This window comes from Sorghum bicolor, mitochondrion (assembly GCF_000003195.3).
Source record: "Sorghum bicolor mitochondrion, complete genome".
In the NCBI taxonomy this organism is placed as follows: domain Eukaryota; kingdom Viridiplantae; phylum Streptophyta; class Magnoliopsida; order Poales; family Poaceae; genus Sorghum; species Sorghum bicolor.
The window spans coordinates 174907-202347 of NC_008360.1; the positions used below are offsets into that span (position 1 = coordinate 174907).

The window sequence follows — 27441 nt, forward strand, 5'->3', positions numbered from 1 at the left end:
CGGCTCATCCCCCTATCTTCTCTTCGAGCTACCGCACTCACAAGGGCTTACTCCATTGGGAGGGTGAACTAATGTTCAATCTCGTAGTCACCAGCATATTATTTCAACTCTTCACTCTTCCTCTTCTTTGTTTACCTTGAATTGAAAACTTTCACAGTCTTTTTTTTTATACTTGCTCATAAGAACCCTAGTCCCATTTAGGCACCTCTTTCTGGGGCAGCTGATCCATTCTATGAACCCGATTCTTATCCGCTATTGAATGATTTATCTCCGAGTTAGTCCTTCCTCTCTAGTCCTCTAGAAATCGGGCTTCCTCGCTTAGTAGCTCCTTTAGTTTCCTACTATGTGGGGATTTGGAAGATGGGCTTGCAGCGGATTCAACCGATCGATTCGCCGTGGCATATAGAGATGGGCGAAGCAAAAAAGGTGTTTTCATGTTCCATTACAAAGCCAACCCCCGAGGAAGAAAGGTAAGTTAGAAGCATACCAGGATATATACTCATAGTACCTTCCATACTTATCTCCGGTAGAACTAACAAAATAGAAAACTATGACTAGTAGACTCATACGAATGCTCTCCTTCTCCTTCTCCTAGCGACGCTTCGCGCCTACTTGCCTCAGTTGATGGATGGCCAAAGTGCCCACTGCCTTTTTTCGGTTGCGGGATGCTCTGGCACATAGCTATTCAGGTCAGGCTAGCCCTAGACCATGCTTTTCATTTCCGTCCTGCCCACTACCATTAGTTAGGCATTTAAGCTCAGACCAGCCCTACCTTCCTACTAGAAGATCAAAATATGAATACACCAATTCGGAGGGACGAATGAAGGTACGAACAGAGAAGTCCAGGCGGAAAGCATGGTCTTTAAACGCAGATGTTGAAATCAAAGCTAGACTAAGCAATAAAGTACCTCGTATTTTCCCTTCTGCTTCTGGCTGTCTCGCAATACCTTCTACAGCTTGTCCTGCAGCAGTACCTTGACCAACTCCAGGCCCAATAGAAGCAAGCCCTACGGCCAATCCAGCAGCAATAACGGAAGCAGCAGCAAAAAAAAAACAGCAGCGATACTACTGGAAAGTACAGTTTCAATATTGCCCATACGTATAGACGTTGAGGCGGACGGACACTTAGATGGAATAGGCCCGCTAATATGCCCAAAGTACCCGCAGCAATATGATGCGAAGCTATTCCTCCCGGAACGAAAGGATCCTTCTGCACCCCATGCAGGATTTACAGCTTGTACTTTTCCAGTTAGTCCGTAAGGATCGGACACCCATATCCCAGGGCCATATAAACCCGTTACATGAAATGCACCAAAGCCAAAACAAGCCACCCCTGCAAGAAATACAAGAAAGATTCTTACATGAGTATGGAAGCCCTTTGCTAAGATTTCAGAAAAGGTAAACCCTATCAGGCGCGAGAATAGATAAAGAGAAGTGTTTGGAACTGGGTCGTTCAATCACTCGCTATAGGCTTGCTCCATCGTGGCTGGAGCTCGCTGGGTTTTGAGAAACAAGAAGGGTACTCTTTTACTGTACCAGTCTGGTACATGTTCTTAAACTGGCCACAGAAACCAGATACAGATCTGTCCTCAAACCTTTGGTACAGTGCTCCCACAAAGTTAAGCCAAGGTCTTGTACCATGCTCTAACTGGAACCCATAATACCAATTATATTATATGCTTCACCTACCAGATTCATTGAGGCCAGCTCAGTTCTCAGATTGTCAGGTACCAGATTCATTGTGAAGTAGGTCTCACATTTTCGTTCCCAATTCCTGGGACCTGGAAACACTGGTAATTCAGACCTATAGTTAGGTCTCGGCCCATGATTAGCCACTGGTCGCAATTCATTTCCCGGATTTTTCCAACGAATTCTTCTCTCAGTTAACCCCTCTACAGGTCTCACAGTATCCGGATTCACTTTCAAGGAGTTGCACAGTGTTTCAGTCATTTTCTCTAACAACGCTAATCTTTCATCACGTTTTTGAGTTCTGGTATCGATTGAATCAATTTGTTTTCCTCTTCAGTCCTGACTGAGTGTAAAATTGTGCATTGGTTCTGGCTATGAATTCATTCAAGCTCGCCTGGTTAGACTTCATTAGAATTGTCAGAGCTTGCATTTTTTCTTCCACTGAGCGAGGTGTAGATAGCCTGCCTTTTCTCTGGAAGCCTTAAAAAAAACCCTGTCTTATTTTCTCGAACTGCGTATCATATATAAGGACCTCACTCATTTGGTGGTTCACTTGAATAAGTTGATTTGGACATAGGAATAGATTTATTTAGAGATTGACTCTTTTAGAATAATTCCTTCCTTTTGTGGTTATTGCTTTACACCTATACGGCACTTCCCCGAATAGTTGAGTATATTTAATATCCATGTTGTTCTGCTCCTTCGATTGCTTCGAAACTTCTTTCTTTTCTCTTTTCCTTTTCTTTAGGTGCTTGCCTGTCTTCAATGACTTTTCCACGCCGTCAATTCATTAGGCATTCGGCATCTTTAGCTTCCGCAGATTCTTTTGTTTCACTTCAACCTCTTCTGGGTCCTCCTCGAAATCGCGGATAGCTTAACACGACTCTGTCTTGTCGAAACAATCCCCCTTTTTTTCTAATTGGTTGACGACCCTGACTCCCATAACAAACAAGACTTTTATATTAAGAATGTTAGCCACCTGGCAAAAAAAATGAAACGGGTTTCTGGTCTGTAGGGACCGGCGCTACAGGATTTGGAGCAGGGGTTACCAGATAAAAGAAAAAAGTGGAAGAGGGGCAAAATGCAAATTCTATCATGGAATGGTTAGGCCTGGACAGCGACCCAAAACAAAGGGCTTAAACTCTTAGGAAAAAGAGAAAACTTGATATTATTTGCTTTTTGAATGCAGACTAGAGGAGGGGGGATAGGTTTGCGAAAAGGGTCTTCCCGAATGGAAGATTACGCTCTGATCTTAACTTAAAAAAAAAAGAACTATCAAATATCGACCGAGGGGAGTGGCGGCGGGTAGAATCACAACAGTACGATCCATAGAGGCAGTAGGACTTGACTTGGGAGGGTAAGTCTTTGAACTTTCTAACTGAAAACTGACGAATACTCCTTAGTTTAGCGTTTCCCACTAGGCTATGAACTTACTCGCCTAATTAGTCCTAAGTATAAAAGCCATTTTGGTTGAATAACCAGGTAATTTTGTTGTTTTCATACATTCGTCAATTCGTAAATCAGTAGTTACAATAGGTGATTCCGTCCTTTCGGCAGGAAGTACTACATAAGATAGCTGTGGTTTCCTACTGTCCATTCGGCAAGAAGAAGTAAGTACATAGCGATTTCCGCCCTTTTCAAAGTCTATTTTCCTCCCCGGTAACCGCAGTAGCTTGAGTCCTGACAAGTGAAATTCCCAATTCACACACAGAGGTGAGAAAGCTTATGTGTGCCCTTATAGCCGCATAGTTGTTGCAAGGCTGAGCAAGGTTACATTTTCTTCCCTTCTGTCTACACAAATAGCATCTCTTTTCCAGATGTTCAATCCACAACTTCCTTTAAGAATGAGTTGGTCTGGTCCTCTTTTTAACGACAAGGTCAAAGACTTGTTGTCCCAATAAAAGGGGCTTATGGTCTTCATCCAGTCCATCCCAAGAACTACATCATATGTTCCCAAATCTATCACCCTCAGGTCTACCTGAAATGAATGACCTTGCAATTCCAGTTTTACCCCGACACACTTTCCTTCACTGCACACTTTAAAACAAAAACTTCAGTTAGGTTCTTATCTTAGATTCTGTCTATACGGAGTCTAGACCTTTTCTTCTTTTACTTCACACAAAAAATAGAAATATTGAAGAATATATAATATATTAGAATAAATGGGCAATAGTTAGGAGAGGTGCGCCAGAAGGTAAGGTGGACAGACCAGAAGAGTAGGGGTGCTTCCGATATCACCATGATCGGTAATGGAACGCTACGCCCTTGCTTTCTTTATGCCTGCCGACTCCCTTTATGTACTTGAGTGTGTGGACCAATAAATCATTGATTCATCATCATGTTAATTCGTAATCTTTCAAATTGAACTATTTATTGTATTTGAATCACTCCATCTGCTCTTGCCTTAAGTCTCTTCTTCTCCACTGCCATTCTAACCCTATACTACGATATTTGGAATCGGTAGTTCAGTGATTTCACTAAAGTCCGCCACTCCATGCTCGCTTTTCCAATTCTTTTAGTCTGCTCTCCAGTTCTTGTATGAAGCCATCCCGTACTGCTTCCATTTCTTTAGATTGCAATAGATCGAAGAAGTAGAAGAGTTCTTTTCATCACTCACATGAATTCTCATCTGAATTCACTTGTATTTTATTCACTTTGAAAGGAAATGACATTGAATTGAATATTTAAATAAGTCCAATCTAGCAATTATCCGACCTGAATCTTCTTTTTCCGTTGCTTCTTCGTTCGCTCTTTCCCCGATCTATCCGAGCTATCTATCTTTGATTGAAGGATCTGCTTGGCCAGCGCTTAGCTCCGAGGAATAATCGACTACTTGACTTGACCACATGCATGACTAGAGCAGTTTTGACAGCCGAGTCCATCTCTCTCTGGATCCGGGGATGCATATGCCTCTTAATTCCATCTAGAAGAGATGCGATCGGACCAGTATTATCTTTGAGGAAAAGGGATGAAGTGAGCAGCGGGGTAGTGGGGAAGATGAACCTATATGCAAAACTCCTACCCCAAACAAGCCTTTGTTTTGAGATCCATTGACGAACTCAGATCATATCCTTCTGGACAACGTTATTCATTCATCAGTTATCGATAACTACTTCTTTTTTAATGCATCGTATAAATACCTTTTTTCGATCTTTCCGCAGTTCCAGTGAGCGAAGAAAGGAGTAATTGCCCCGCTACAGTCGCTTATTCATTAGGAAAGTGCTTTGGGCCCTGTCTGAAATATATCGTTTTGGTTTCTGATCAGTGAGCTAGCTAGAACGAGTCAAGGGCGAAGCTTCATGGCTTCGTAATGTTTGGAATGAAAGAATAATAAGAATGTGAGCGCCAGCCAAGTGTAGCGAAACGGTGTGCATATTTTGGAATGAGTAGAGCCTAATTCAGGTATGTATAAAAAGGCCCATAGAGAAGAGTTTTGATCCGCCGAGGTATGATAGGTAGTATTCTCTATCTTATAGTAGACCCGACCCCTCCCTTCTCGTTGGATTGACTCCATGCTAATGCCATTTGCTGATTGCCTTGAGCTGGATTGGAGAGGGCACTCCTCTTCAAGAAGAGAAGCCTGGGTAATAGTACTTCATGGGTTTTGACTTAATTGCCGAACCAAAGTCAAAGTAGCTTAAGCGGTCGGTGTGGATTTTCTTTGATCAACCAGCCCTCTGAGAAAAACTCTATAAGTAACCAAAGCATAGCACTTTTTCTTTCCATCCTGGCAGTAGACCATACTGTTGACAAGAGGATGCCTAGTAATATCATAGATAGAGATCTACACGGCCATAATTGTTGTCTTAGTGAAAGAGGCCAGTCCCCTAGTTGGTAGTCTCTGACTCCCTCCTTATTACGCCAGCCGGAGAAAAGGGAGAAACCGATGGTAGAGACATGACTGGAATCCAGGAGACTGACGAGATTGAGCCCCCACCTCAAGTTCATATGCTCTGGTGGGATGATTTCAACGAGAAATTCCCAACCCCTCCTATTACTCCCTGAAAGCCCAGCAAGTGATGAATCCTTTACCCTTGCTCATATTCTGGAAAATCTTCCCATGTCCTTCCATTCAGTATAGGTAAACCATTTAGGGAGAATGGGTTTTTCGGTCTTTCTCACGTGTTTTTTTTCGCTCGTAAAATGTTTACCTATCTTCCGCGGAGAATGGTCGATCGGTTTTCTTCTTTTAAAGAACTTTGTAAATGAATTAAGAAAGACAGAGAGATATTGACTTTTTTCACATCTGTAACTACATTTTCACATTTCTTTTGAAAAAGATGTAGAACTGAATAGCGCAGCTGTTTTGGCTCGCAATAAAGCAAGGGTCCTGATCGAGCAAGACTACGTCCTATCTATCTACCTCTCCAAACACAATATCTTGAGTACCTATGATGGTGACTACATCTGCTGGCATGTGATGTTTGGACATAGAATCGAGTCCTTGTGAATGGGCAAAGCCAGGTGCTCTTATTTTACAACGGTAGGGACGATTACTCCCATTACTGACAAGAAAGACACCAAATTCACCTTTAGGTGCTTCAACTGCGGTATAGGTAGAAGGAGCTGGTACGGAAAAACCTTCTGTATAAAGTTCGAAATGGTGAATTGAGGTAGAGTAGACCGATGATCCGGTAGTCATTTGGCCGGCTATGGAAAGAAAAAGCTTGCATCTGCTCCCCCTAAACTATAACAGGTCCCATCTCTCTCCAAACCTAACGTGGTAGTTTCCCATCATAAGGCTTTCCATCTATAGATTGATTGAGCCATTACCCACCAAGGATCCCATTCGTTCAGAACTCAGTTGACTGCTTCTATAGATAAGGCGGAACGTCCTTAGTTCAGCATTATAGCACATAGTCTCCGACGCTACTACAGCGCTTCGCTAACTCGAAGCGCCTCGCTATGAGAATGACGCTTCGCTAACGCTCGGCTAAGTCGTCGAACCCTCGCGCTGACCATTCGCTTTCTCAGTAGCGAAAGCGCTTCTCTTTGCCCCTTAACTTAATCTTAATAAAGTAAGTATTTGGAAAAGAAAGAGATTCTTGGTTTTATTGCTCCCGCTTCCTCATCTGCGCTCGTCAAGCCAACTTTGCTTTTTGGGAGGTGAAAGAGGAAGCGGACATTTCGAAATGACAGCATCGAAGATATCTATATACACAGGAACGCTTATTCCGGACTGCGTTCCGGAAAAAGTAGCCTACTTGACAGAAAGGGCGGGCACTCTCGGCTCGGGGGTAGGCACTCTCGTCTTTCAACCCCACCGTCACTTTGAATTTAGTGGGGCACTGTTTACTTACAGCCTCTACGAGTTGCAAGTGAATGGGGCCGGTGCGTGTGAACGGAAGGGTTCATCAAGCCATTTTAACCCCTAAACAAAATAGGAAGAGGGGTACTTGACTAATAGGGGGCAATTGCATCGCACCTGACTGTGAGGGACCTCTTGATACCTTATGTTCACTTCCTAACTAGTAGCCGGTTTCCTGTCGCGGAAGCCTTTTCCCAGTGCGCGGAGCCGAAGGTGTTAGTGCTTTCTCATGGGGTCAATAATGCTAATCCCTCTTTTTGTGCCGGGAAGAAGATAAGAAAAGGCGAAGCCTTCTCTTGGTTTCCCAACCTGTTGCTTCTAAAGGCTGCCCTCTCTCGGCTGGATTTTGGTCCAGCCTACTACGAGGATCCCGTATCCCGTACATCGTCTTTCTCCCTCCTGGGTTCCCGTGGTTCCTATGCCGCCGCGTTTCCCGGTCCTTTTCTTTTTTTAGTGCTTCGACCCGAAGCGATAGCTTGACGCGTTTTCCGTGGATAAGATGGCAGCGCTCCAGCTCACTAAAGAATGGGACGGCAGTGGTCCGCCGGCAAGCTCGTTCTGATCTTGGACGCAGTACATTGGAATCCTGAAGCACCACCACGAACGCTACCGCGCGTGCGCCTGCGGTGCGGTAAGGCACCACCCTGTTGTGCCAGCAGCCAACTCCGGCGTGTCAGCTTAGTTATCCTCATCAAGCCACAACCTTGATGTCTAGCTTCCCAACTGGTAGACGGTTCCCTTTCCCCCGGATCAATGAAGAAGGGAGAAGTCAGTTGATTCTTCCGAAGAACCGGAAGCGAAGCGCTATGCCGGGGCGAGGGGACGGGAAAAGAAACTGCTCCGAAGAAAGATATTGGGGTTCCCAATGCTTCTCCACGCCCAACGAGATGCGCCAACCTCGGGATGCTTTACTCCTAACCCCACGACGGTTCCGAGACGGAGCTTAACCTGAGTCTCGGTTAAGAACGGCGATGATCTACGTTTCACACGGCGCACGATTCCATGGATAGTTTCATTCGAGATCGTGATGGAGGACATAGCTTACGATCATCGGCTTTGATCATGCCACTAGGCATTTGATTAGGACATTGCACAATGATCCGAACACTTTGTCGCATCTCTTCGATACGAATACAGTAACGATCATAGCGATCTCCTCTGGTACCTACTGGTACGTCAAGATCCGATTGGTCATGAACATCGTAAGGTGCTGCTCTTCGCGAATCCCAGCATACCCCAGGTTGGGATGGGTAGGCCCACCACTTCACTTTTTCACTTTCACTTAGGCCCGGGCCAAGTCAGTGGGGGGACCCTGTCGGGCTCCTTCCCCCCCAAAACAAACTGTACGTGGGAGTTTCCCTTCATACGGCTCGAATCATTCTCAGATGCCCCGAGAGGCATCTTTCCTTATGATCTGGTGGTTCACACGCGCGCAAACGAGCACCGGCCGCAACAGCAAGGAACTATGACCAATAGAGTCAGACACAGAGCGTCATACTTCTTTATCTTGTGATGGTTGAGGAGTTTCTTTCTCAGAGGGTGCGGGACGCTTGCGGAGTCCGTACCTTCCGTACCACCACAGGTCGTTCTTGGGCAGATCCCGCTCCTAAACATAAGGGAGGGATAGGGGGAAAGGGGCCGGGCCTATCATATAAATAGGGTTGTAGAAAGACCACGTATTTTCATTCGACGTTCCGGGGCGCCCGATTCGATCAACGAATTTGGCGAGCTGATCTGCTTTGATCCAGGAGAAAGCCCAGTCAGCCACCTTTTCGGTGCAGGTCACGTGACCTACAGCTCGGCCTTCGCTTTTTGAGACTTCCTCTACCCACATCTCTATGTGCCCGCAGCACTTTCATATGGAGAAAGATGGGCTTACCATGTTCCATCAATAGCACCTAACCTATGCCGATTTTGGCGGACCGTGCTCCACCCCGGTGAACTCATGCGGTTCCGACGTGCCCAGAGGCCAGAGGCGAATCCGTTCACGGTCCGTAGGACCAACACCATTCGAAGGTTGATGGCCCGCCCCGCCTAGAATAGGAATCTTTGACTGGGCTTACACACATTCGCTCACTTACGCTGTCCCCCCTCAGCTCACCCTAGCCCCGGGTACGTCGTCTCCAAGGCTTCACACAAAATCTTCACTGACAACATATGCATGCTTTTGTAGGGTCGGGCAGAACCGTTGTTGCCTGATGGGAACTTCCCCCATATTGCTATCAATGTCTTCATGTCGCACGACCTCTTAACATTACACCACTGAATCCCCAATCCTTTGCTTGCTGTGCAGTGACAGTACCAATATCCACTAATCGTTGTTTCCAGATACGGTTGCCGGTTGACATCTCTTCTAATTCGTCGATACGAGAAGCAAATTGTTGTGTGGAGGAATCAATATCTCGACATAAGCCAAGAGGCAGATCTTGTGCCACTCCACCAGGTCGTATGAAACTGGCATGCATCCTGGCTCCCGGGACTCTTTCATAGAATTCCAACAATTTCTCCCGCTCCTCAAAAGCCCAAAGGAACGGAGTTGATGCTCCCACATCCATAGCATGAGTAGTTGAAGCAAGTGAATGATTTGAAATTCGAGTTATTTCACAGAATAACACTCGTATATATTGAGCTCGTAATGGTACCTCACAATTCAAAAGTCTCTCTACGGCTGAAGAATGAGCGTGTTCTTGGGCCATCGTAGAAACATAGATAGGGTCAACGACGGAACGAACAACGAAACTTTACGACAGCTTTTTCGTACACGTTCACTTGCATCACATACACAAGTGCTCTCTGAACCGTGCAATAAGGTCACCCATAACACGGCTCTCCCACTGGAGTTACCTTAGCCCCGGGCCATGCTATTCCATGATATTGGAATAATGGCAGCCTAACTACTTATTATCATCGTCTTGAAAGCTGGGCGCCTTTTGAATATGAGTGGGGCTCCTAGTCTAGGCGGCGCCTTCGTGGAGCCAAACCGAAGGAAGAGGATAAAAAGGTGCTGTCATCTATCTCGACCTGTTTCCCGAGGCGTTGGAAATGAAGACCGGCTCAGAGAATCACTGGCGTGCTTTCTCTCCCCCATCGTTTCGCCAACAAAGAAGTCATCCTTGACTTGACGATTGACCATTCCATCCCTACCGAGCCGCCTCTTCGAAGTATTTACCTCTGCCTTTCTTTTTTTCTCCAAATATAAAAGAAAAAATAAAGAACCTCGTCTGTGATTTAATCGGCCCTAAGGGAGTTTACTCGACCCATTCTCCAGTCTCCCGCACTGCTCAAGTGTGCGACTCCGTATGAGGACCTCCTTCCCTTTTGCTCTGCCCACTCTCCGTTCACACGGTTATCAAAGCGGAGGAAGGGTGGGCAGCAGGTACCACGAGCCCTCTGTCCCACACATCTATCAAGAAGCAAGTGTAGTTCACCGGTTCCACCGAATGCTCCTATCTCTCGGCAAAGATCGTGTGAGTGTGCAGTTATGCTTCGGATGCTTCGCCATGGAATAGATCGACTCTGTTCCCCTTCTTTTCCGGTGCACTCGCTTTATATCTCCGACACACAAGGAAGGACGTGGTGGGAAGAAAGCAGCCCTAGCCTCTGTCCGGTCGATCATTCCGCTGGCATCTTGCATTCACGCCTCCGTTTGACTGCCGCTCGGGAATGTAGTTGTAGATACGTGAGTCTTAGTGGGTCGTTGGCTCCACCTCTTATCTCCTTCTACGACATGCTGTAGTCGTCGCCATATTCAATATGTCACTTAGTCATATCTGCCTCGCAGCGGGTCAGCACCCCCGAAAGAAAGGGAGGGAGGACTTCATTCAGTGACTCCGCGATCGCCCTCTGAACGATCAAAATAAGGTAAAGCTTGAAGATAAGTTTTGTACTCGATTAATTTCTCAGTCCCTCTAGTCGGGTGGGCGCCGGCCGGCCGGATCCCCCTGAAAACCGTACGTGCGGGTCTCCCCGCATGCGGCTCACGCCATTTGAGGTGGCCCAGCCCAGCATTCATTCGCAAATCCTGTAGTGAAATTGAGACCGCTCGACCAGCAAGAGGATGCGCGTTAGCGCAACGGCTTTCGCGCTAGTTGCTCAATCCCTTGCTTGTTCGGAAGCTAATTCGCGTGTAGGCAGCGCTGTCTGTCTACCGTTGACTGTATCTATTCATTGATACATTGGCTCGCTCCCCCCCTCTTTTTCCAAGAATGAATGAGCTGCTCGGACCTTCCATTTCCGTCAAATGACCCGGCTTCCCCTGGCTCTTCCACCGTCCGGGCTCCCTTTCCTCCCTATGCTCCCCCGGCGCAGGCCCACCACGCTTCGCGCCTGCGGCGTTTTCGCCAGACGGTCTTTGCCAGTAGTGCCATCCTCCCCGCAGGCTGTCTGTATGGGTGGGTTGTCCCTTGCTGCTACGTTCTGTTAGGCGCTATGAATTACAGGAAATTAAGTGGTTGACTTGGACAGCAGGCGGGTTACACGTTCCACTGTGCCGAGATGTGAGGTGCAGGTGGTGATGATCACCCCGGGGTATGCGCTAGCGCCCTTGACGGGCACTCCAGGACCCGCCTACGCTCGTGAAAACCCAGGTCGGTCCTCCGACCAGATGTGTGGATAACGAGGCCACCTTCACAACCTTCTCCCTTCTATCTTTATCCAAAGTCAGGTAGAGCGGTTCGCTTGAGTTGCTCAACCGTCCCTTTGCCCGGTGCTCATGACGCGCTACTCCACCGTGCTAGCGGCATAGGAGCCTACTCAGCGTCAGCGGCTTCGTGCCGCACTGGAGTGATCCAATATGTGGTTCCGCACGTTCCACCACTTCTCCGTTCATTTCCAATACTGATCGTGAAACACCATGAGCAGCAGGATGTTGAGGTCCGGAATTCGAAGTGAAATTCTTGATTTGCCCGTTCCTAGTCGTCATGGGAAAGAAATAAGAAAGAAATAAGAAAGAGATTATTCCCCTAGAGCTTGTCCAGTACCACCTGTACTCAAAATGCATCTCCGCGCGTCTACCTGGCGCTTTTATTAGCCGCCTTGCATGCAAGCGAAGCGCTATTGGCGGCAATTAATAGCTCACTGAGCGATGATTGATGCAGTCAGTCAGTGCCCTCGATTATTCCTGATAGAAGGATCATGGCGCCCCGGAAGCATTCCATCCAGCAGCAGCATCTCCTTCAACCACGCGAGGACAAAACTGATGTTAGCTACATTCGAGCGTTCACCGCACAGAGGCGATCTCGAACACTACCTATGATAATAAATCCAAAGGAAAGGTCGATAAAATGATTCAATCTGACTTTATCGGTATTCTGGATTGAGTAAAAAAGGGATATATGAAGTTCAAGGCCTTGCCAAAACCGTCATGGCCCTATTATGTATAGGCCGTACTAAGCCAATAGCGAATAACAAACTCTTTCCTGCTCCCTCGACCTTAATTCACTCCCATCCTGCCAAGCCTCAGCTGCCAGCGCATTGTATCTAAGCACACTGTGGCAAATTGATACAAGTAGCTAAAGATCTCGCATCCGACATCTCCGGCCGAACGGTTAGGCAACACTAGGGCGCCTGGGTCAAAACAAAATTCCGTTTACCAAACAAGATGTCGAGAGGCGAACTCTGTAATTCCCCTCCTGCAAAAGTGATAGCGGCTGTAGCATCCGTGTGGAAGAGGGTAAGCTTTCGGCAACACCTTTTTCAGATTGGAAAGGATGAATACTTGTGTTGGGTCCTGCAGACCAGGATAGCCTCAGATCAAAACCTAAATGTGCCAGGGGTTGATCATAGAAGCCAGGGCAATAAGTATTCAGGAATTTGAGCGCTTATGTAGCTAATAACTCTGCCACCTGAATACTTTATTCATTAAGGTCGTCACCCTATACCCGGAAGTCTCTATCGTTTTCTTTGTCTGTTAAGCTTCACAGGGTTAGGACTCCCTAAATCAAACAGCAATCGCTGTTTATCAACCACTCACGGCGACACCGAGATCTTCGACTTAGCTCCCTCCCACAGGTCATCCCCCCGGGGCGGAAGATAACGAAAGGGAGACAAAAAGTCCTAACTAAATCAACACACAATAACCTAAACCTTCTACCCATTCCATCCATCATATCCGTCGAGTCGAGGAGATTCGTTCTTATCTATAGATAAGGCAAGAGAGAACTTATGCCCTCGCGGATGGAGAGGGATTCGAACCCCCGGTATTCCTATCAATACTTCGGTTTTCAAGACCGACTCTTTCAACCGCTCAGACATCCATCCCTGCGCTCGCCCGCCCTATCTATCTGCGCGCTGGCAGGTAGGGGCAACTCTATGTGATTCGCTACGCTTACTTGCGCCCCACCCCGTAAGCTGACTCTATTGCCTAGCACACTTTTCCGGTAGTACGAATCGCTACGCTTCGCTTCTTTCTATATGATAATATGCACCGTCGGTTGCTGCGCTCCCTGCGGGTAATAGCAAGAGAGTGAAGAACGAACGATCCTCAAAACTAAAAAGTCAGCAGTGAATGAGTCCGACTCGAGTTCGTGAGTCAAAGGCGTGGCAAGAGAGCGAGTTCGACTCGCGAACGATCCGCAAGTGAAGGACCGATCCTTTAACGCCAGTACTGTTGCGAGACTGGTACTTGGCGGCTCACGAGCAACATATAGACTAAGGTTGCCCATCACTCCCTCGCTCCTTTTTGAAGGCCCACCGCTCCCCCTTTCTTTAAGTATCTATCCCGGCTTGCATTTTGGGGCGAGTACTACAGTTCCTCCATAATCACACAGAACGCCCAGCTTCGCAGAGCTGCTCTCTCCCCAGTCCACAGCAAGGTGTGGAATCTGGATCTACTGTGTGTTCTTACTCTATTGGATCAAGTCAGATACTAAGCCTTCTACTACTACTACTTAGGTTTACTACTTAGGTTAGGAGATAAAATGCTATATTTCAGAGATTGGACTCTCTTACTGTGTTTTTTCAGGGCTGTTCCCGAGCCAGGTTCCCTGGATCCATTCTGACCTAAATGGATGAATGAAGAAGGGGTGTGACCTTATGGCCAACTATACTAGCTCCCCTAGAGGGATAATATAGCTCCTAAAGGATGATTGTTTATGGTATATTACCGTAATTGGAGAATTTGACCTGGTGCTGACTTGCTGCTGTTCTGAGAAGGGGACGGACCTTGCAAAGCTTTACAAGTTTTTTTTAGATTTATCGATCCAATCTGTCTACAGATAGGCGCCTGCTGTGGCAGCAATTAATTAATCTCCGCCTTAGCATACAAGGACCATGGCTCGCAGCGGGTGATTTTCATACTGTCAGAACCGTCGAGGGAGGTAGAGTTCCTTTTTTAACAGGAGCCCAGCCTTTTTTTTTTTCTTGACTGTCTGCAGAATGCGAACCTGACCGATCTTCGTTCCTCGGGGCACATACTCTATTGGAGCAATCAATCCGGTGGGGCCAGACGCATCATCGGCAGACTAGATCGAGCCTTAGTTAATCCTGAGTGGATCCAAAAGCTTCATGCTTCCTGTGCGGAATATCTTACGCCGGGCTGCAGTGATCATGCCCCGATCCTCGTCTTATTCCGGCTGTCAGCTCTGGACCAAAGCCATGAAAGTACTTTCGCATGTGGGAATCCCACCCCTATTGATGTAGTGAAGAAAGCTCCCGGTCACGAGAAATCCAATGTTTCTTCAAAAAAGAATAAACTGAAGAACACCAAACTAGCGCTCAAAGCATGGGATAAGCAATCTTTCGGAAAAACTGGAGACAGAGTGAGGATATGCGGAAATAAAGTAAATGAAATTCTATTCAAGCAAGACTTGATCCAAATGGATCCCCTCAATGCTGAGCTTGTTGATGAAGAAAAAGAGAGCTGAAAGCTGGTACAACAGTTTCTTAGTGAATAGGGGACAAGTATCTTGGCAAGAGTGAATTCAAGAGATTGTAGAGAGGTTTGAGGTCAGAAATGTGGTTGGTGTAGTTGATGAGTTTAATCACTTGAGGCAAAGAGGAAGCCTAGAAGAGTACAAGTCACAATTGGAAGAATTGAGGGCTGCCATGTTGATGTGCAATCCCTATTACGATGACAACCTTTTTCGACAAAGTTTTCTTGGGGGTAAGGGAATGAGTTAAGCCTGTGCTGGGAGTACGGTTTATTGGGTATCTTTTTGGTCACCATAGTGGGTGTAAGCCATGCAGCCTTTAAACACCATCTCAAAATACTTGTGCTACGCCTTAGTGTAGGGGTGAGCTAGGGCAAAGAGATGGCAATACTTGGTTAATCTTTCCTCTATTACCAATATTACCCCCTTACCCTCCAATTTAGGTAACCCTGTGAGAAAAGAAATTCCATTAGCTGCTCATGCCTCCTCAGGTACCTGTACCCATTTGTGAGCGCCTTTGGATCAGCGAAAGAGCTCTGACTCTCCGATACATTTATAGGAGAAAGGGGCGAGACCTTGATTTTCACCTATTGAGACGAGGTAGCCCATTATGATATATAAGGTGAGTCATTGATTTAGTTACACACCCTCTTCTCTTAATAAATAGTCAATTTCGAGTTCCGTGAAAGGCATATGGTTTAACACTGTTCCATTCCACTTTTACCGAAGTGGTGTGCTTAACAGCATCCTGTTCTTTATACTAATCTTAACATAGTCTTTGTACGTTAATAAGCAAAAATCCTCTACCAGTGAAATCTGAGAAGTCTGGCACTACCTGTGTATCCTTAAACCTCTGACCATCCGTTCTCGTACCAAAAGGTAAGAGTTGAGAAACCATAGTTAGTGGTAGAATGCTTATTGAAAAGAGAGGTTCCACGTAATTCCCTTATAATTCTAAGGCCTTGAACTTGAGGACAGCAACTCTTTTTCTATTGATCAGAAACATAAGTAAGAAAGTAGCTATTCTGAGAGGTACTTTATTCTTCTCATTCTTCAGTTCCTGCCTATTATTTACCAGAACTTAAGATCTTTACTAACTTAACCTCACGCCATAAATGGAATTCCCTATCATGAGCGCAACTGTATTTACAAGTTCAGTAGCCAGAGTGAGCTTTCTCCTCAATATGGATGTGGTGATTGTTCCTCCATTCTAATCATACAGACTTATTATCAGTGCTCCAAGCTCCATGTGTTCTAGGGCTAAGACTACGTTGGTGTGGGCTCCCCTTATCCTTCTTCTGGCATTTGCTGATCGATTTCTAAATGAGTGGAATTTCGATTCTCTAACTGCTCAAATAGCAATGGTTTCCAGTTCCGCATTGACCATAGGATTGGCTTGGCAGGCAGCTTGGCTTAAAGAATATCATCTTGAAAATCCGGTGGAAAATGTCATCTTCAAAATGAGACTGAGACCTACCTTTTCGAATTGTCAGAGGCTATGAGATCCACTTTCTTTTGGAAAGATAAATACATGTATTTAGGGAAGGTTCATTGGTAGAAATCAAAGGGGTAGCAAGCTCAGTGGCAGGGGAGCAGCGTGGTGTAGCTCCCCTTGGTTGCAAAGAAAAAACGTGTAGTTAAGTATGCGAGGAGTGAATCAATAAGGTTCCACGGTTCAGTACTCTAATTGATCAGTTAATAGCAATTATAGACTCTCATTCAATAGATAATAGTATTGTTTTTCTTTACCTGTGCCATGGCCAACTCTTCTCCCCGCCGAAAAATGAAGTTATGCTTTCACAACTGTAAAAAATGCCAATACATTGCTTGCCCAATGACCTATTGGAAATTTCCTCTTATCGCTGTTTGGTGAGACTTTACCAACCCTTACTTTACACCTAAGGTAAGGTAGCTGCTTTACCTAGTAATTCTTTTCTACTTTACTACATCATTAGATCAAAGCAATAACCTATTCCTAAGCTTCACTACTTAATACTCCCAATTCCTACAGTCCTACTGTACACCTATAAGAACTCCTTTGAAAAAACATACTAATCCTAAACAATGAAAACTACCTAAGCATAAGCAAGCCTTAGTCACAAGCCCTAGTCTGAATCTTCCTTGTGTCTAGTTGATAGGATGATCTGGTGCAAGCTGGTTGTGGAAGCGGGTGCTTTCTATCTGATCAAGTAGAAGTTGTCTATTTTGTAGACATATAGGAGAAGAAATGCTTAGCATCTATGGCTACGTCGCCTATGTGCAGTAAAAAGAATCCCTCCTTCAAGTTGGTATGACTTGGTTCTGATGCTCTAGATGTCCTATGATGAGAAAGATCAGTTCTGTAGACAATGAGTAAGAACAAGAAAATCCTGCTATTGCTATATAGTCTAGTTGACAGCCAATATTGATAAGAGTTTGACGGGGACAATTCTGCCTGAAGGACTCACCCTCTCTGGTCAAGCAGTGTAGAACAACCAATAGTTGAATATCTTCCCAAGAGGCAGTAGTTTCAAGTCAAGCACTGAACAAAGAAGAGTGTTTCAGATGGCTATCCTCTTTTCTCTAGTAGTAGAAGTTGACTTCCCCATGAGTTTACGCTTTGACTGTCTCAGTCGGCTGGAGTCAATAAAGTGGTTCTTCTTCATTATTCAGAATTGAGTTAGGTTCACGGAGTTTCGTAGAGTACTTTGTCATTGACTTTCTTCTACAATGAATTCCCAAGCGCCAAGCTCCAAAACTTATTTACCCTTCTCCTTCCTGATAGTAGTAGAATGACTCAAGGCTCAAGAAGATTGACCCTAGCGCAGATGTACCCGATTCACTACTCTATTTGTAAGACACTTGCTTTTGATTTGCTTGATTTCCTGTGCATATTCCTTTAACCGAGCAAGAGTATGCGCGTGGGCGCAACGGCTTTCGCGCTAGTTGCTCAATCCGTTGCTTGTTTGGAACAAGAGTTTTCATAAAAAGAATGGTTCTTTTATGCAATTATGAACGGGCAGGCCTCTTGTGGATTCCTCCAACTCCATGAATGAAGGGGGGAGTATGAGGAAGGCCGATTTTCTTTCTATATGAAGATGAAAAAAGGATCAGGGTCAAACATTTCTTACTTTTGTTGAGTATGACTGAATGAGGAAGAGCTCCTTATGTGGTATCACTTTACCACCATCTGAAATGCGCGAAACTCCGATTGGTGGAAGCCAGTCCATGAAGATTCTCCCTTCTCTTACGTGAAATTCCCCTCTTTCGGTAAGCATCCAGTATCTCATCAAATGAACATTTCTCTAAGCTTATCCTGTAGCTTATACGTCGTTTGAAAGCTGCTCCAAGGATCCAACGAATAGCTAAGGTTTGTTGACGATCCCTGGCTACAATCCCAGGAACATCATAAATAGTACCTGCGACTCCTACTTTGACCACTTCGCATATTGGCTTTATATTATCTACGGCGTCAACCATAAGTTTGATTACATCGCGTTCAGTTCGAGCTAGGCGGTGAAAAGTTTGATAAACAATAGCACGAACTCTCGTTCTTTTACCATCGATCATGCGAAAGTTTACCAATTTCTTGATCAATTCTTTTTGCTCACCATCAAAGTCACCCATATAGCTGAGAATTTCCGAGCAATTGGAAGCCGCTTTCGATGACGAGGCCGACAAATTGATATTACGCGTTCGTTACTGTCCATCTTTTGAAGCTCTGCTCACGAAAGAAAGGGAGACTTTGTAGGGGTGGGCGTTGGTCTTTCCAACGAACATGAAATGAGAAAACCAATAAAATGGAAGAGAAAGCCAAATTACAAACCTAATTAAGAAAGAGTACACCAACGGAAATATACTATACTACGGGGAACATTTCTGAATGGAATTCGTTCTCTTTCCATTCTATTAAACCCAGCTTTATCTAGGCTGTTTGCTTACGTAAGCCCCTGGATTTGGTTCTCTACAAATTGATTCGTTCTTGGGAGAGATAGGATTCGAACCTACGAAGAAGAATACCTTCAACAGATTTACACTCTGTCACTTTTAACCTCTCTATCACTCTCCCTGGGATACACCCTCCTCATTCTAGTCCACCGAGTGATACCACGAATAGTACCCTTTTCCTCCTCATTCTAGTCCTCGCTCTGCCCCGAATAGTAGGGGATTGGGTTTCAGAAGTACTTGACCAATCTTTCTAGCTCCATTGCGAAACCACGCCCAAAAGTCAGATGCGAACCAATACCAATCAATCACAAAAGCAGTGCTTGTTCTTGGAATAGCATACTCCGACTCGCATATCTAGCAAATGAACAAACTGTTATCCCCATCGCCAAGCATTTCTTTTCATGCATTGTTCGATTCCCACTGCTCCTTGGTCTGTGGCTAGTGCTTTTCTTTTCGCTAATCACCCAACTCTCAGGCCAGTCAGAAGGGCATTGATGGAACACAGACCGGTAAGCTCTTCGATTAATGCCGTCCGAACTATTGCTTGATAGGACTTCCTATTCTTAACCTGGGCCTGGGCGTGGTACTATTCCTTCCTTCCTTCAAGATTGGACCCTGCGGTGCGGATATCTCTACTATGGCTACTATGGCAGAGAACCGCGTATAGAAAGAAGAAGAACAAGCTAGGTCAAGATGTATTTGATTTGGATAGAATAGAAAGCGAATTCCCTGGCCATTAAGCGAATATCTCCCTTACCATTAAGCTAATATCTCTCTTACCATTAAGCATAGCTCCATGCTCTTCAAGTCATGTATCACTCCTTTCTTCTTCCCAGCTAGCTCTCTTCCTCCAACGAGTTATCTTCCTAACCTGCTTTCTATCTGAGGGTTGTTTCTACACACTGATCCGCGTATCCGACCTGGCCCTGCGGGGCTAGGGATTGCTTTTCCTACCTGGTTCCTAACCACCTTATCCTTGATTGACGCGTTGCCAATGAGAAAGAAAGGACAAGATTCCAGCTTCTTTGCCAATGCGAATATCAACAACCAGATCTTTGAGAATCTCAAGCAGCAGATTTCTTTATTCCTCTATTCTCCGTTCCTGATACCCATTAAGGGCATCACTCACTGAAAAGAGAAGAAAGGACCATGCATGCTTACCTCCCTCTATTATCAGGACAGGATAAGAGCAACCCTACCTATTGTATATTAGAAGAGCATGCCTGCCTACCTATTGTATATTCGTCCTCGGCTCTACCAGTGATCTTTGCTACCTATTCTTTTCTCTTAATAGAGAATGTGATAGATAGGCGAGGAAATGGTGGTTGTCTCCTAAATTAATCGTATAAAACACACAAGGGAAACTCATCTGCTTGTAAATTGAGTTGTGTAAAATATCTGCTTGTAAATTCATTGTGTAAAATAACTCGTAAATTCATTGTGCCAGAATTGATCACTGATCAGGTGTGATCAGTCTCATCCGTCTAAGAGACTGATCCGGTGCGATGAGTCTATTCCGTGTAATATTTTGGAATTCCTCTTCCAACTCGTCCCGGAATGGGCGTTATGGCAAAGAACAAGAAGAAAAAGAAAGAAGAAATTTGTCCAATAGTAACAAATGGTGCCTCCACAGGTTGACATCCGATCCAACCTAGTAGTAAGCAATCCGCCAAAAGCAACCAAAATATTCCTTGGTGAATCGGTCGAAAACTTGAACTACGCACATACATTTCTTTAAAAAAAGGTAAAGCCAAGAGAGATATAAAAACTGGTGCTATTGCGGCTACACCTCCCGCTTTGTCAGGTATACTGCGAAGAATGGCATGGATCGGTAGGAAATACCATTCCGGCACAATATGAGGCGGGGTGGGCATCGGATTAGCAGGTATATAATTGTCGGGATGCCCCAAAACATTTGGAGCAAAAAAAATCCAAATGGAAAAAAAGATAGCAGAAGCTACCCGACCTACAAGATCCTTTACATAAAAATAAGGGTAAGAAGCAATTTTATCCATCTCAGAATGTACACCCAATGGATTATTTGATCCATATTGATGCAATGCAGCCAGATGAAGAAGACTGGCGCCTGCTAAAATAAGGGGGAGTAAATGATGGAGACTAAAAAAACGATTTAAGGTGGCATTGTCCACGGAGAAACCACCCCAAAGCCAAGTCACTATGGTATCTCCTACTACTGGTATGGCGCTAGCTAAGCTTGTAATTACTGTTGCTCCCCAAAAGCTCATCTGACCCCAAGGTGGTACGTATCCTATAAAAGCTGTCACAATCATTAATAGGAATATGACAACTCCGAGACACCAAACAAATTCCCTAGGACTGCTATAACTCGCATGATATAGACCACGAAAAATATGAAGGTGAACCACAATGAGAAACATACTTGCCCCATTAGCATGCATATAACGGAGCAACCAGCCCCCTTCAACATCTCTCATAATGTGTTCTACGCTGTTGAAAGCTAGATCCACATGAGGTGTGTAATGCATAGCTAAAAAAACGCCAGTCACTATCTGAATGACTAAACAAATACCAGCTAACGAACCGAACCCCCACCAATAACTAAGATTGCTCGGGGTTGGATAATCTATTAAATGCTGGTTAAGTGTGGAGTATATAGGTTGTTTAAGAAGAGAGAATCGTTGGTTCCTTATAGTCATTTCTCTTTTCTATCGTGACAACTCCTCTTCCCCCTTATTTTATTTACCCCCTTGCCTTGATGGAAATTGGCTTCGCAGCGCCCTGAATAAGAAAAAAGCTGCATGAGAAGATTCATCCCATTTTGGTTTGGCGAGAGGGAGGCAGCGAATCACCTGGGCTACGGATTTGTTGGTTAGTTGATTCTCGAAATCAGGTCATTCGGAAAAAAAAACTGCCGCTTTCTCTGCCGGTTTCTTAAGGCTTCAAACGAACGACTAGTCATGTTGATGATGAAATCAAAGTCTATTTTTTACCTTTCATGAAGAAGCCTGCGTGCAAACTACCTAGCCCTTTTCAAAAGAACGTCGATTTCCATCTCAACAAAGAAAGAACTAAAAATAAATGAAAGCAAGATTGCTTGTTGTCCTATTACTCTTTTTGTCAGCCTTGTGGAGCTTTGGAAAGGAGAGAATTTGAATAAAGTAACTCTCCTCTTATTGGACGAGAGAGAGTCAATATGATATTGGGCGTGGGTTTTTCCAACGAAACGACGAGTGAGAAAGATAAAGAACGCGACGTGGTTCATTGAAGTAGAGGTTTGATCGAGGATTGGGTGTCCTACGCTACTTCCGTTCATGTTCCAAAAAAATAGAAAAGAAAAGACCTTGGAAAAACCAACGAAACGCAGAAGTTTAGGATTGTCTTTTTCATGCGGAACCCTCTCCGTATTAGTAAGCGGGCCCTCCTTTACGCGATCGTTACTGTCCATCTTTTGAAGCTCTGCTCCCGAAAAGAGAAAGGAGACTGAACACATTTCTATACCCGAAATAGGGACGATCAATTCAATTTAAGTATACGCATACCTTTTCCCACGATTCAGGAATAGCCATAGAGGACTACGTTTTATAGACGTACGAATCCTACGATACGCGCAAAAGCTATGAAACCATTAGGAAGGGCACAGCAGCCCCATTTGATTCGGCCGGCTCCTTCTTTTACCTTGAAAAACAGATAGGAACGGCAAATCCTTGTTGAAGAAGAGAGGTGAGCAAGAGTGAAGAGTAGAGCGCGCATGGGAAGTGCGGTCGCTATGAACGAAGTGGGATTAGATATGGATCTTCGAAATAAGAGTCTTTCTACTTTCTATAAGTGAATTATTGATCAAGAGAATGGAAAGAACCCCATGTATATGTGAAACTATGCTCTTAGAACACCTTCTTCCATGCTATTGAAGCAGGCGAACAGGCGAGTGAGTGAAGAGAGAAGCCATGCCTCTTTCGAGGTGAGGCAAGCGATGAACGAGTAGATGCTGCCCTTAGACCTATTCTCTCTTTCGGTAGCAGACACCGTGATGGGCTAGGCTAGGAAACCTTATTCGATACGATAGGACAGGTAAACAAAGCAAGGCCTGGGTCGAGAGCCAATTTCATATTCTCCGGTTCCATTCCTGATCGAACTCCCTTCCTGTCATCGTATCTTGTGTAAGAATCGCTTTCAGGCTTCTTATCGCTTTCTCATCAGTGGCAGTTTTGTCTCCCGTCCCTACCGATAGTAACTGATCAACTTACTGTTGGAGTTCTTAAGCATATCTTTTTCCATTATTAGTTCTATCTTCCGAGTGGACTAAGGCATCAATCTGAACTATAAGCCCTATCGCTTGGGAATAAATGCTTCCCTAGCAGCTTGCCGGAGAAAAACGAAGCCTTAGAAATTGTAAATGAATCCCTAAAAGCGGATAAAGGCTTAAACCTATTCATCTATCCTATCCCTCGCTTGACTCTTCTCGGAAAAGGTTCTCGTTCCCATGAATCTTGATCTGCCTCCTGGCATTGATAGCGATTGATCGAATTCCTACTCTGGTTTGAGAAGCTTTTCCGTTTTCCTTATCTCTCGTGCCTTTGAACTGTCCTGACTGAAAAGAATTCAAAATACGTATATTTAAAATAAACCGCCTTCGCTGGCTAATCCCTATGTCTTGGTACTCTACCCTCCCATTCATAAGAGAGTGGTAGTTGTCACCGGAAGCAGGTGTGAGTTGAGTAAGTCTTGTCAACAACGCTTCGCACAACTAAATACTAACACACTGTTGACTTCTGTACTTCTCCACCGCCAAAACACAATGACTTATGCAATTCATACAGGCACGAGCGAAAAACGAGCTGAACGAGTGATCAGGTGCTTCGACCTCTCTTTCTACGGTTGGTTTCTGACATCGATCGAGATTCAACATTCAGTAGGTTTGCTTTGACGAGTTAAAGGTGGAAGCTTCGAAGCATCAGTGAAGAGAGTGACCCGGAGCCCATCCTTCCTGTACGCATTTCTTCCTTATTTTGAAAAGCAGCACGGGGACTTCATCTGCCCATGATTGATTCCCTCACGAGGGCTATGATTTATATAAAAAAAAAGGATTTATATAATCCTGACGTCTACACAGAAAGGAAAGGGGTGAACTCCTTCCATCTTGGGTTTAGTTGCCCTGCCTGCTTTGTCTCAACGAAAGCTTTTTTGTATGGAAAAGGAAAGGCTCTTAGCCACCGGTAACCGGCTCAATGATCCCCTTTGGGCAGCTATTTCTCTGCTGCAAATGAAGAAGAATCTGGAATCGCTTGACCAATCGACAAGTTCTCTTCTTTATCTACGACCAAAGTAAAGTGAGGATCCCATCTAGAAAAAGCCTGCTTTTCAAAAGCAAATCCTCCGTCTGAGTGTAAGACCACCAGGCTGAAGCAGAAGTGTGCTAGAGCCGGTGCTTGTCGAACTACTTGCACGTCGGGAACATCCGTTGTAGCGGCGCATACCTTTGGAGTGGGGAAGGAGATGGTATGGAACCTCAATTTCTTCATTCAAGGAAATGGGGAAGGACCAAGGACGGTGCACACTCTTCACCGATAGCCGCCAAAGTGCCCTATGTCTCGCGAAGAACCCGGGTGGAAGTGAATTCTTCAGCTGAGTTGAGTGCCGCATGCTTTCAGGTAAGCAGTCAAGCTCAAAACCATCCGGACGATTCTCGGTATAGTAGCGGCCGAGGACTTGCATCTATTTCAACTAGACGTGAATACGGTCTTTCTCCACGGCAACAACGAGGAGGAGGAGATCTACATGGTGCAACCCGAGGGGTTCTCGGGGAAAAGAAGGTCACATATGGTTGTTGAAGAAGAGCTTGTATGGGCTCCGAGGCAGTGGTCAAAGAAATTCGACAAGTTCATGGTCGATCGATACCTTTCCATCCCTGTTGTGGGGGCAGATGAGCCTCCCTCTGTTCTTGCAGCTGCCTTAGGAGGTCTTTAGCAAGTCGGACTCTTCTGGTTAACATGTATTCACGATTCGCCAAAGCCGGAAGCTCGGGTAAGTAGGGATCCCCAAAGGAGGTGGGGGTGTAGACGGCCCCTTTTTTTAAGTGGGGTTCAAACCTATTTTCTCTTCCAATTCCATGTAGGTAGGCTACCCTCTAACCTTTACTTTTTTATGTTAAAAAGGTCCTAGCTTTCTAAGAAAAAAAGTAGGATCATATACCGGCAAAAGTCCTAATCTCGCTACGTCCTCAGTAGGCCGATCCTGGAAATGAAAAAAAGAAGCTTTAACTGGTTAAGTCACTGGTGCCAGCGAATAGGCGGCAAATAAAGTAGGAGTTGGAAAAGAAAACCAAGTTACTAGGTTTCTCCACGGAAAGAAGAAAAAGCGGCTGCTCACAAGGAGGTAGGCGGAGTAAAAAGCTTATTTCTCTTGGCAAAATCTATGAACCTTCCCTGGGCAGGTATTGAATGGGTAGGGCACTGGTAAAGGTCTTGAATTCCTTTCTTTTCTTACGGATATGACTCAAAGTTGGAGGGCCAACCTATCCCTCTAAGTACTATACAGACAGATTTGGAATCAACTCATTATTTATATTAAACAGCCAAGCAAGCCAAAGCTAGCAAAGGATGATATAATTACCCGTTAGCCATCCTGGCATCTGTCCGGAACTCAACCTGGTGGAGGCCACCGCGAAGATCTTTAATCAATAGAAAGGGTATCCTGCTGGTTAAATCAAGAGTGAAGGTTCTTGGATTTGTCCGAAAGGTTGATTTCAGTAAACCCGAATGAAATGCACCACCTCATCATCAGGGAGAAAAGAAGCTAGACAGATTGTGCAAAGTGTCAACTGATTGGAATTCAGCGCATGGCGAAAGGTAAGGGGTTGAGACCTACGCTCAATGTGAGTCTGTCTTGACTGGTTGGATAGAAAAAAGAGTTCTTGATGAGTGGCCTTACTAGGAGGAAACCGTTATGATACTGACCCTCATGCCTTATTGAGCATCTTATCCCATCTTAAAGTTGGTTTATTCGGCAGCAGCAAATGCTATTCATTATAGGGATTTCGACAAAGCGAGCTCTTCAATCAAAATATCCCTTCCCTCACCAAACACTCACCGTAGGAAGGGGGTATTTCATTCAACAAATGGAACAGGTGCAAAAGGAAGTAGATCTTGTCTTACGGAAGACTCCCTGGATCGCTTGTAGCTATCCCACTCTCCCTTCCTCATTGAGTCACTGGCTGGTCTTGATTGCCCAAGACCCCTGCAAGAATAACTAGTAAAAGCGGTCTGTCCTCCAATTCATCGATTCACTGCCCCTACACCAAAGGTTCCTAGAATGTATTGAATCATACCGAGCTTTTTTCGGTCAACACAAGAAAGAACAATCTAGAAGCGCAATGGAGGCTGAAGATTCGAGAGAGAGTGAATTGATCATGGTACGAAGCTAGGCCCACTGCTAGATTCTTGGTGGTTGACCACATGCTCCCCTTTTAGAGTGTTCTCTGGAGCCCTCTATTGGGATGGTGACGGTCTTTGCTATACCAAATCCTCTGTTTTTGTCCAGAGTCCGCCAGGAAATAATATTTCATCTGCAACATAAGTTTGAAGTCGTCTTCTACCCGTAAAAGAGATAATTTCTGTACATGAGTTAGCTTTACAAATACATACATGTGCAGAACAATATCTGTAATTTCAAAAATCACAACCGTCAAGATCGCAGTTCACAAAGCACACCAACTATATGTGACCCTATACAGACCAATGAATACAAGGAATAAGATAAGCCCCTGGCCCGACTACTACTACTGTATTCCTCTCCACTCTCCTCGTCAGTTCGAGCCCGGCTCGCAACAAGGCCTTTGGTCATATCATATCTCGGCGCCTCCCTTGACATGTTATAATGCATCTATAATTTAAAGATTAGTGTCCCTGGTCCACCTGAATTCCATTGTGTGATCAGAATACGCAAGCTAGAACGTTGTTGAAGCAAACATATAGGTAGAGGTAGCTTAATCACTAAATCAAAGAAGCCAAGGTATCGAAGGAACATAAGGTTTCCAATGCTACTAGGTAACTCCAAAAGGTTCCAATTTCCATTTCCTAAATCGTTTGTTTGGAGGTTGTAAAGAAGATAAGTTGACTCAGGCTATTTCTTCAGCTTAGAACTATAAACTTTTAGGTACCTTTTGTGCTTTAACATGTGAATAGCATCCGGCAAGCAATATTCGTCTCTTCCAGTGCTAGAACATGCAAGCAAACCTTCTTTGAATACGAAAGAATGCTTGTTTTAAGGCAATGCGAGAGCTTACCAGAGAACAAAGGAGAGTAATGAGTTGATAGATAGGAGGCAGGCCCAATGATATTCAATAAAGGATAGACCGAATTCCGTCCGTATAAACATAATTTTGATTTTCTTGTAAAGTATTTCTTTTATTTTAGAGGAGTCTCTAAAGAATATTCATCATCATCTCTAAAGATAAAGGTGAGTTCCAGCAGAATGTCTATTGAACAAGAGCACTGCTAACTTCGAAATAAGATAAATGCTTTCAACTTGCATGCATGTCTTTAGCCCATCGCTACCGCTCTCTATCCTTCCAACATTAGCTGACACATGAGTATCTATAGTTCATCCTGACCCTTCGCTACCGCTTTCCTTTAACAAGCTACTCCGCCTTGCCAACGCTTGCCTTACCGC

At 44.9% G+C, this 27441-nt stretch overlaps 3 protein-coding genes across 3 annotated transcripts, besides 2 other annotated features; all 3 read right to left on the minus strand.

Annotated features, from left to right (window-relative positions):
* Nucleotides 1-6040: 6040 nt before the first annotated feature.
* On the minus strand, nucleotides 6041-11918 carry nad7 (NADH dehydrogenase subunit 7). The gene is made up of 5 exons: nucleotides 11776-11918; nucleotides 10840-10908; nucleotides 9240-9706; nucleotides 7994-8237; nucleotides 6041-6302 (listed from the first exon to the last, which is right to left on the minus strand). Exons 1-5 carry the CDS (start codon nucleotides 11916-11918, stop codon nucleotides 6041-6043), a joined length of 1185 nt encoding a protein of 394 aa, YP_762338.1.
* Nucleotides 11876-27441: part of a direct repeat (first copy of 33 kb R33) that runs on past the window's edge.
* Nucleotides 13169-13255: a sequence feature (trnS-b-2; duplicate on 33 kb repeat).
* rps7-1 (ribosomal protein S7) lies at nucleotides 18025-18471 on the minus strand. Its single transcript has one exon. The coding sequence runs from the start codon at nucleotides 18469-18471 to the stop codon at nucleotides 18025-18027; it is 447 nt and encodes a 148-aa protein (YP_762339.1).
* On the minus strand, nucleotides 20304-21470 carry cob-1 (apocytochrome b). Its single transcript has one exon. It carries the CDS (start codon nucleotides 21468-21470, stop codon nucleotides 20304-20306), a length of 1167 nt encoding a protein of 388 aa, YP_762340.1.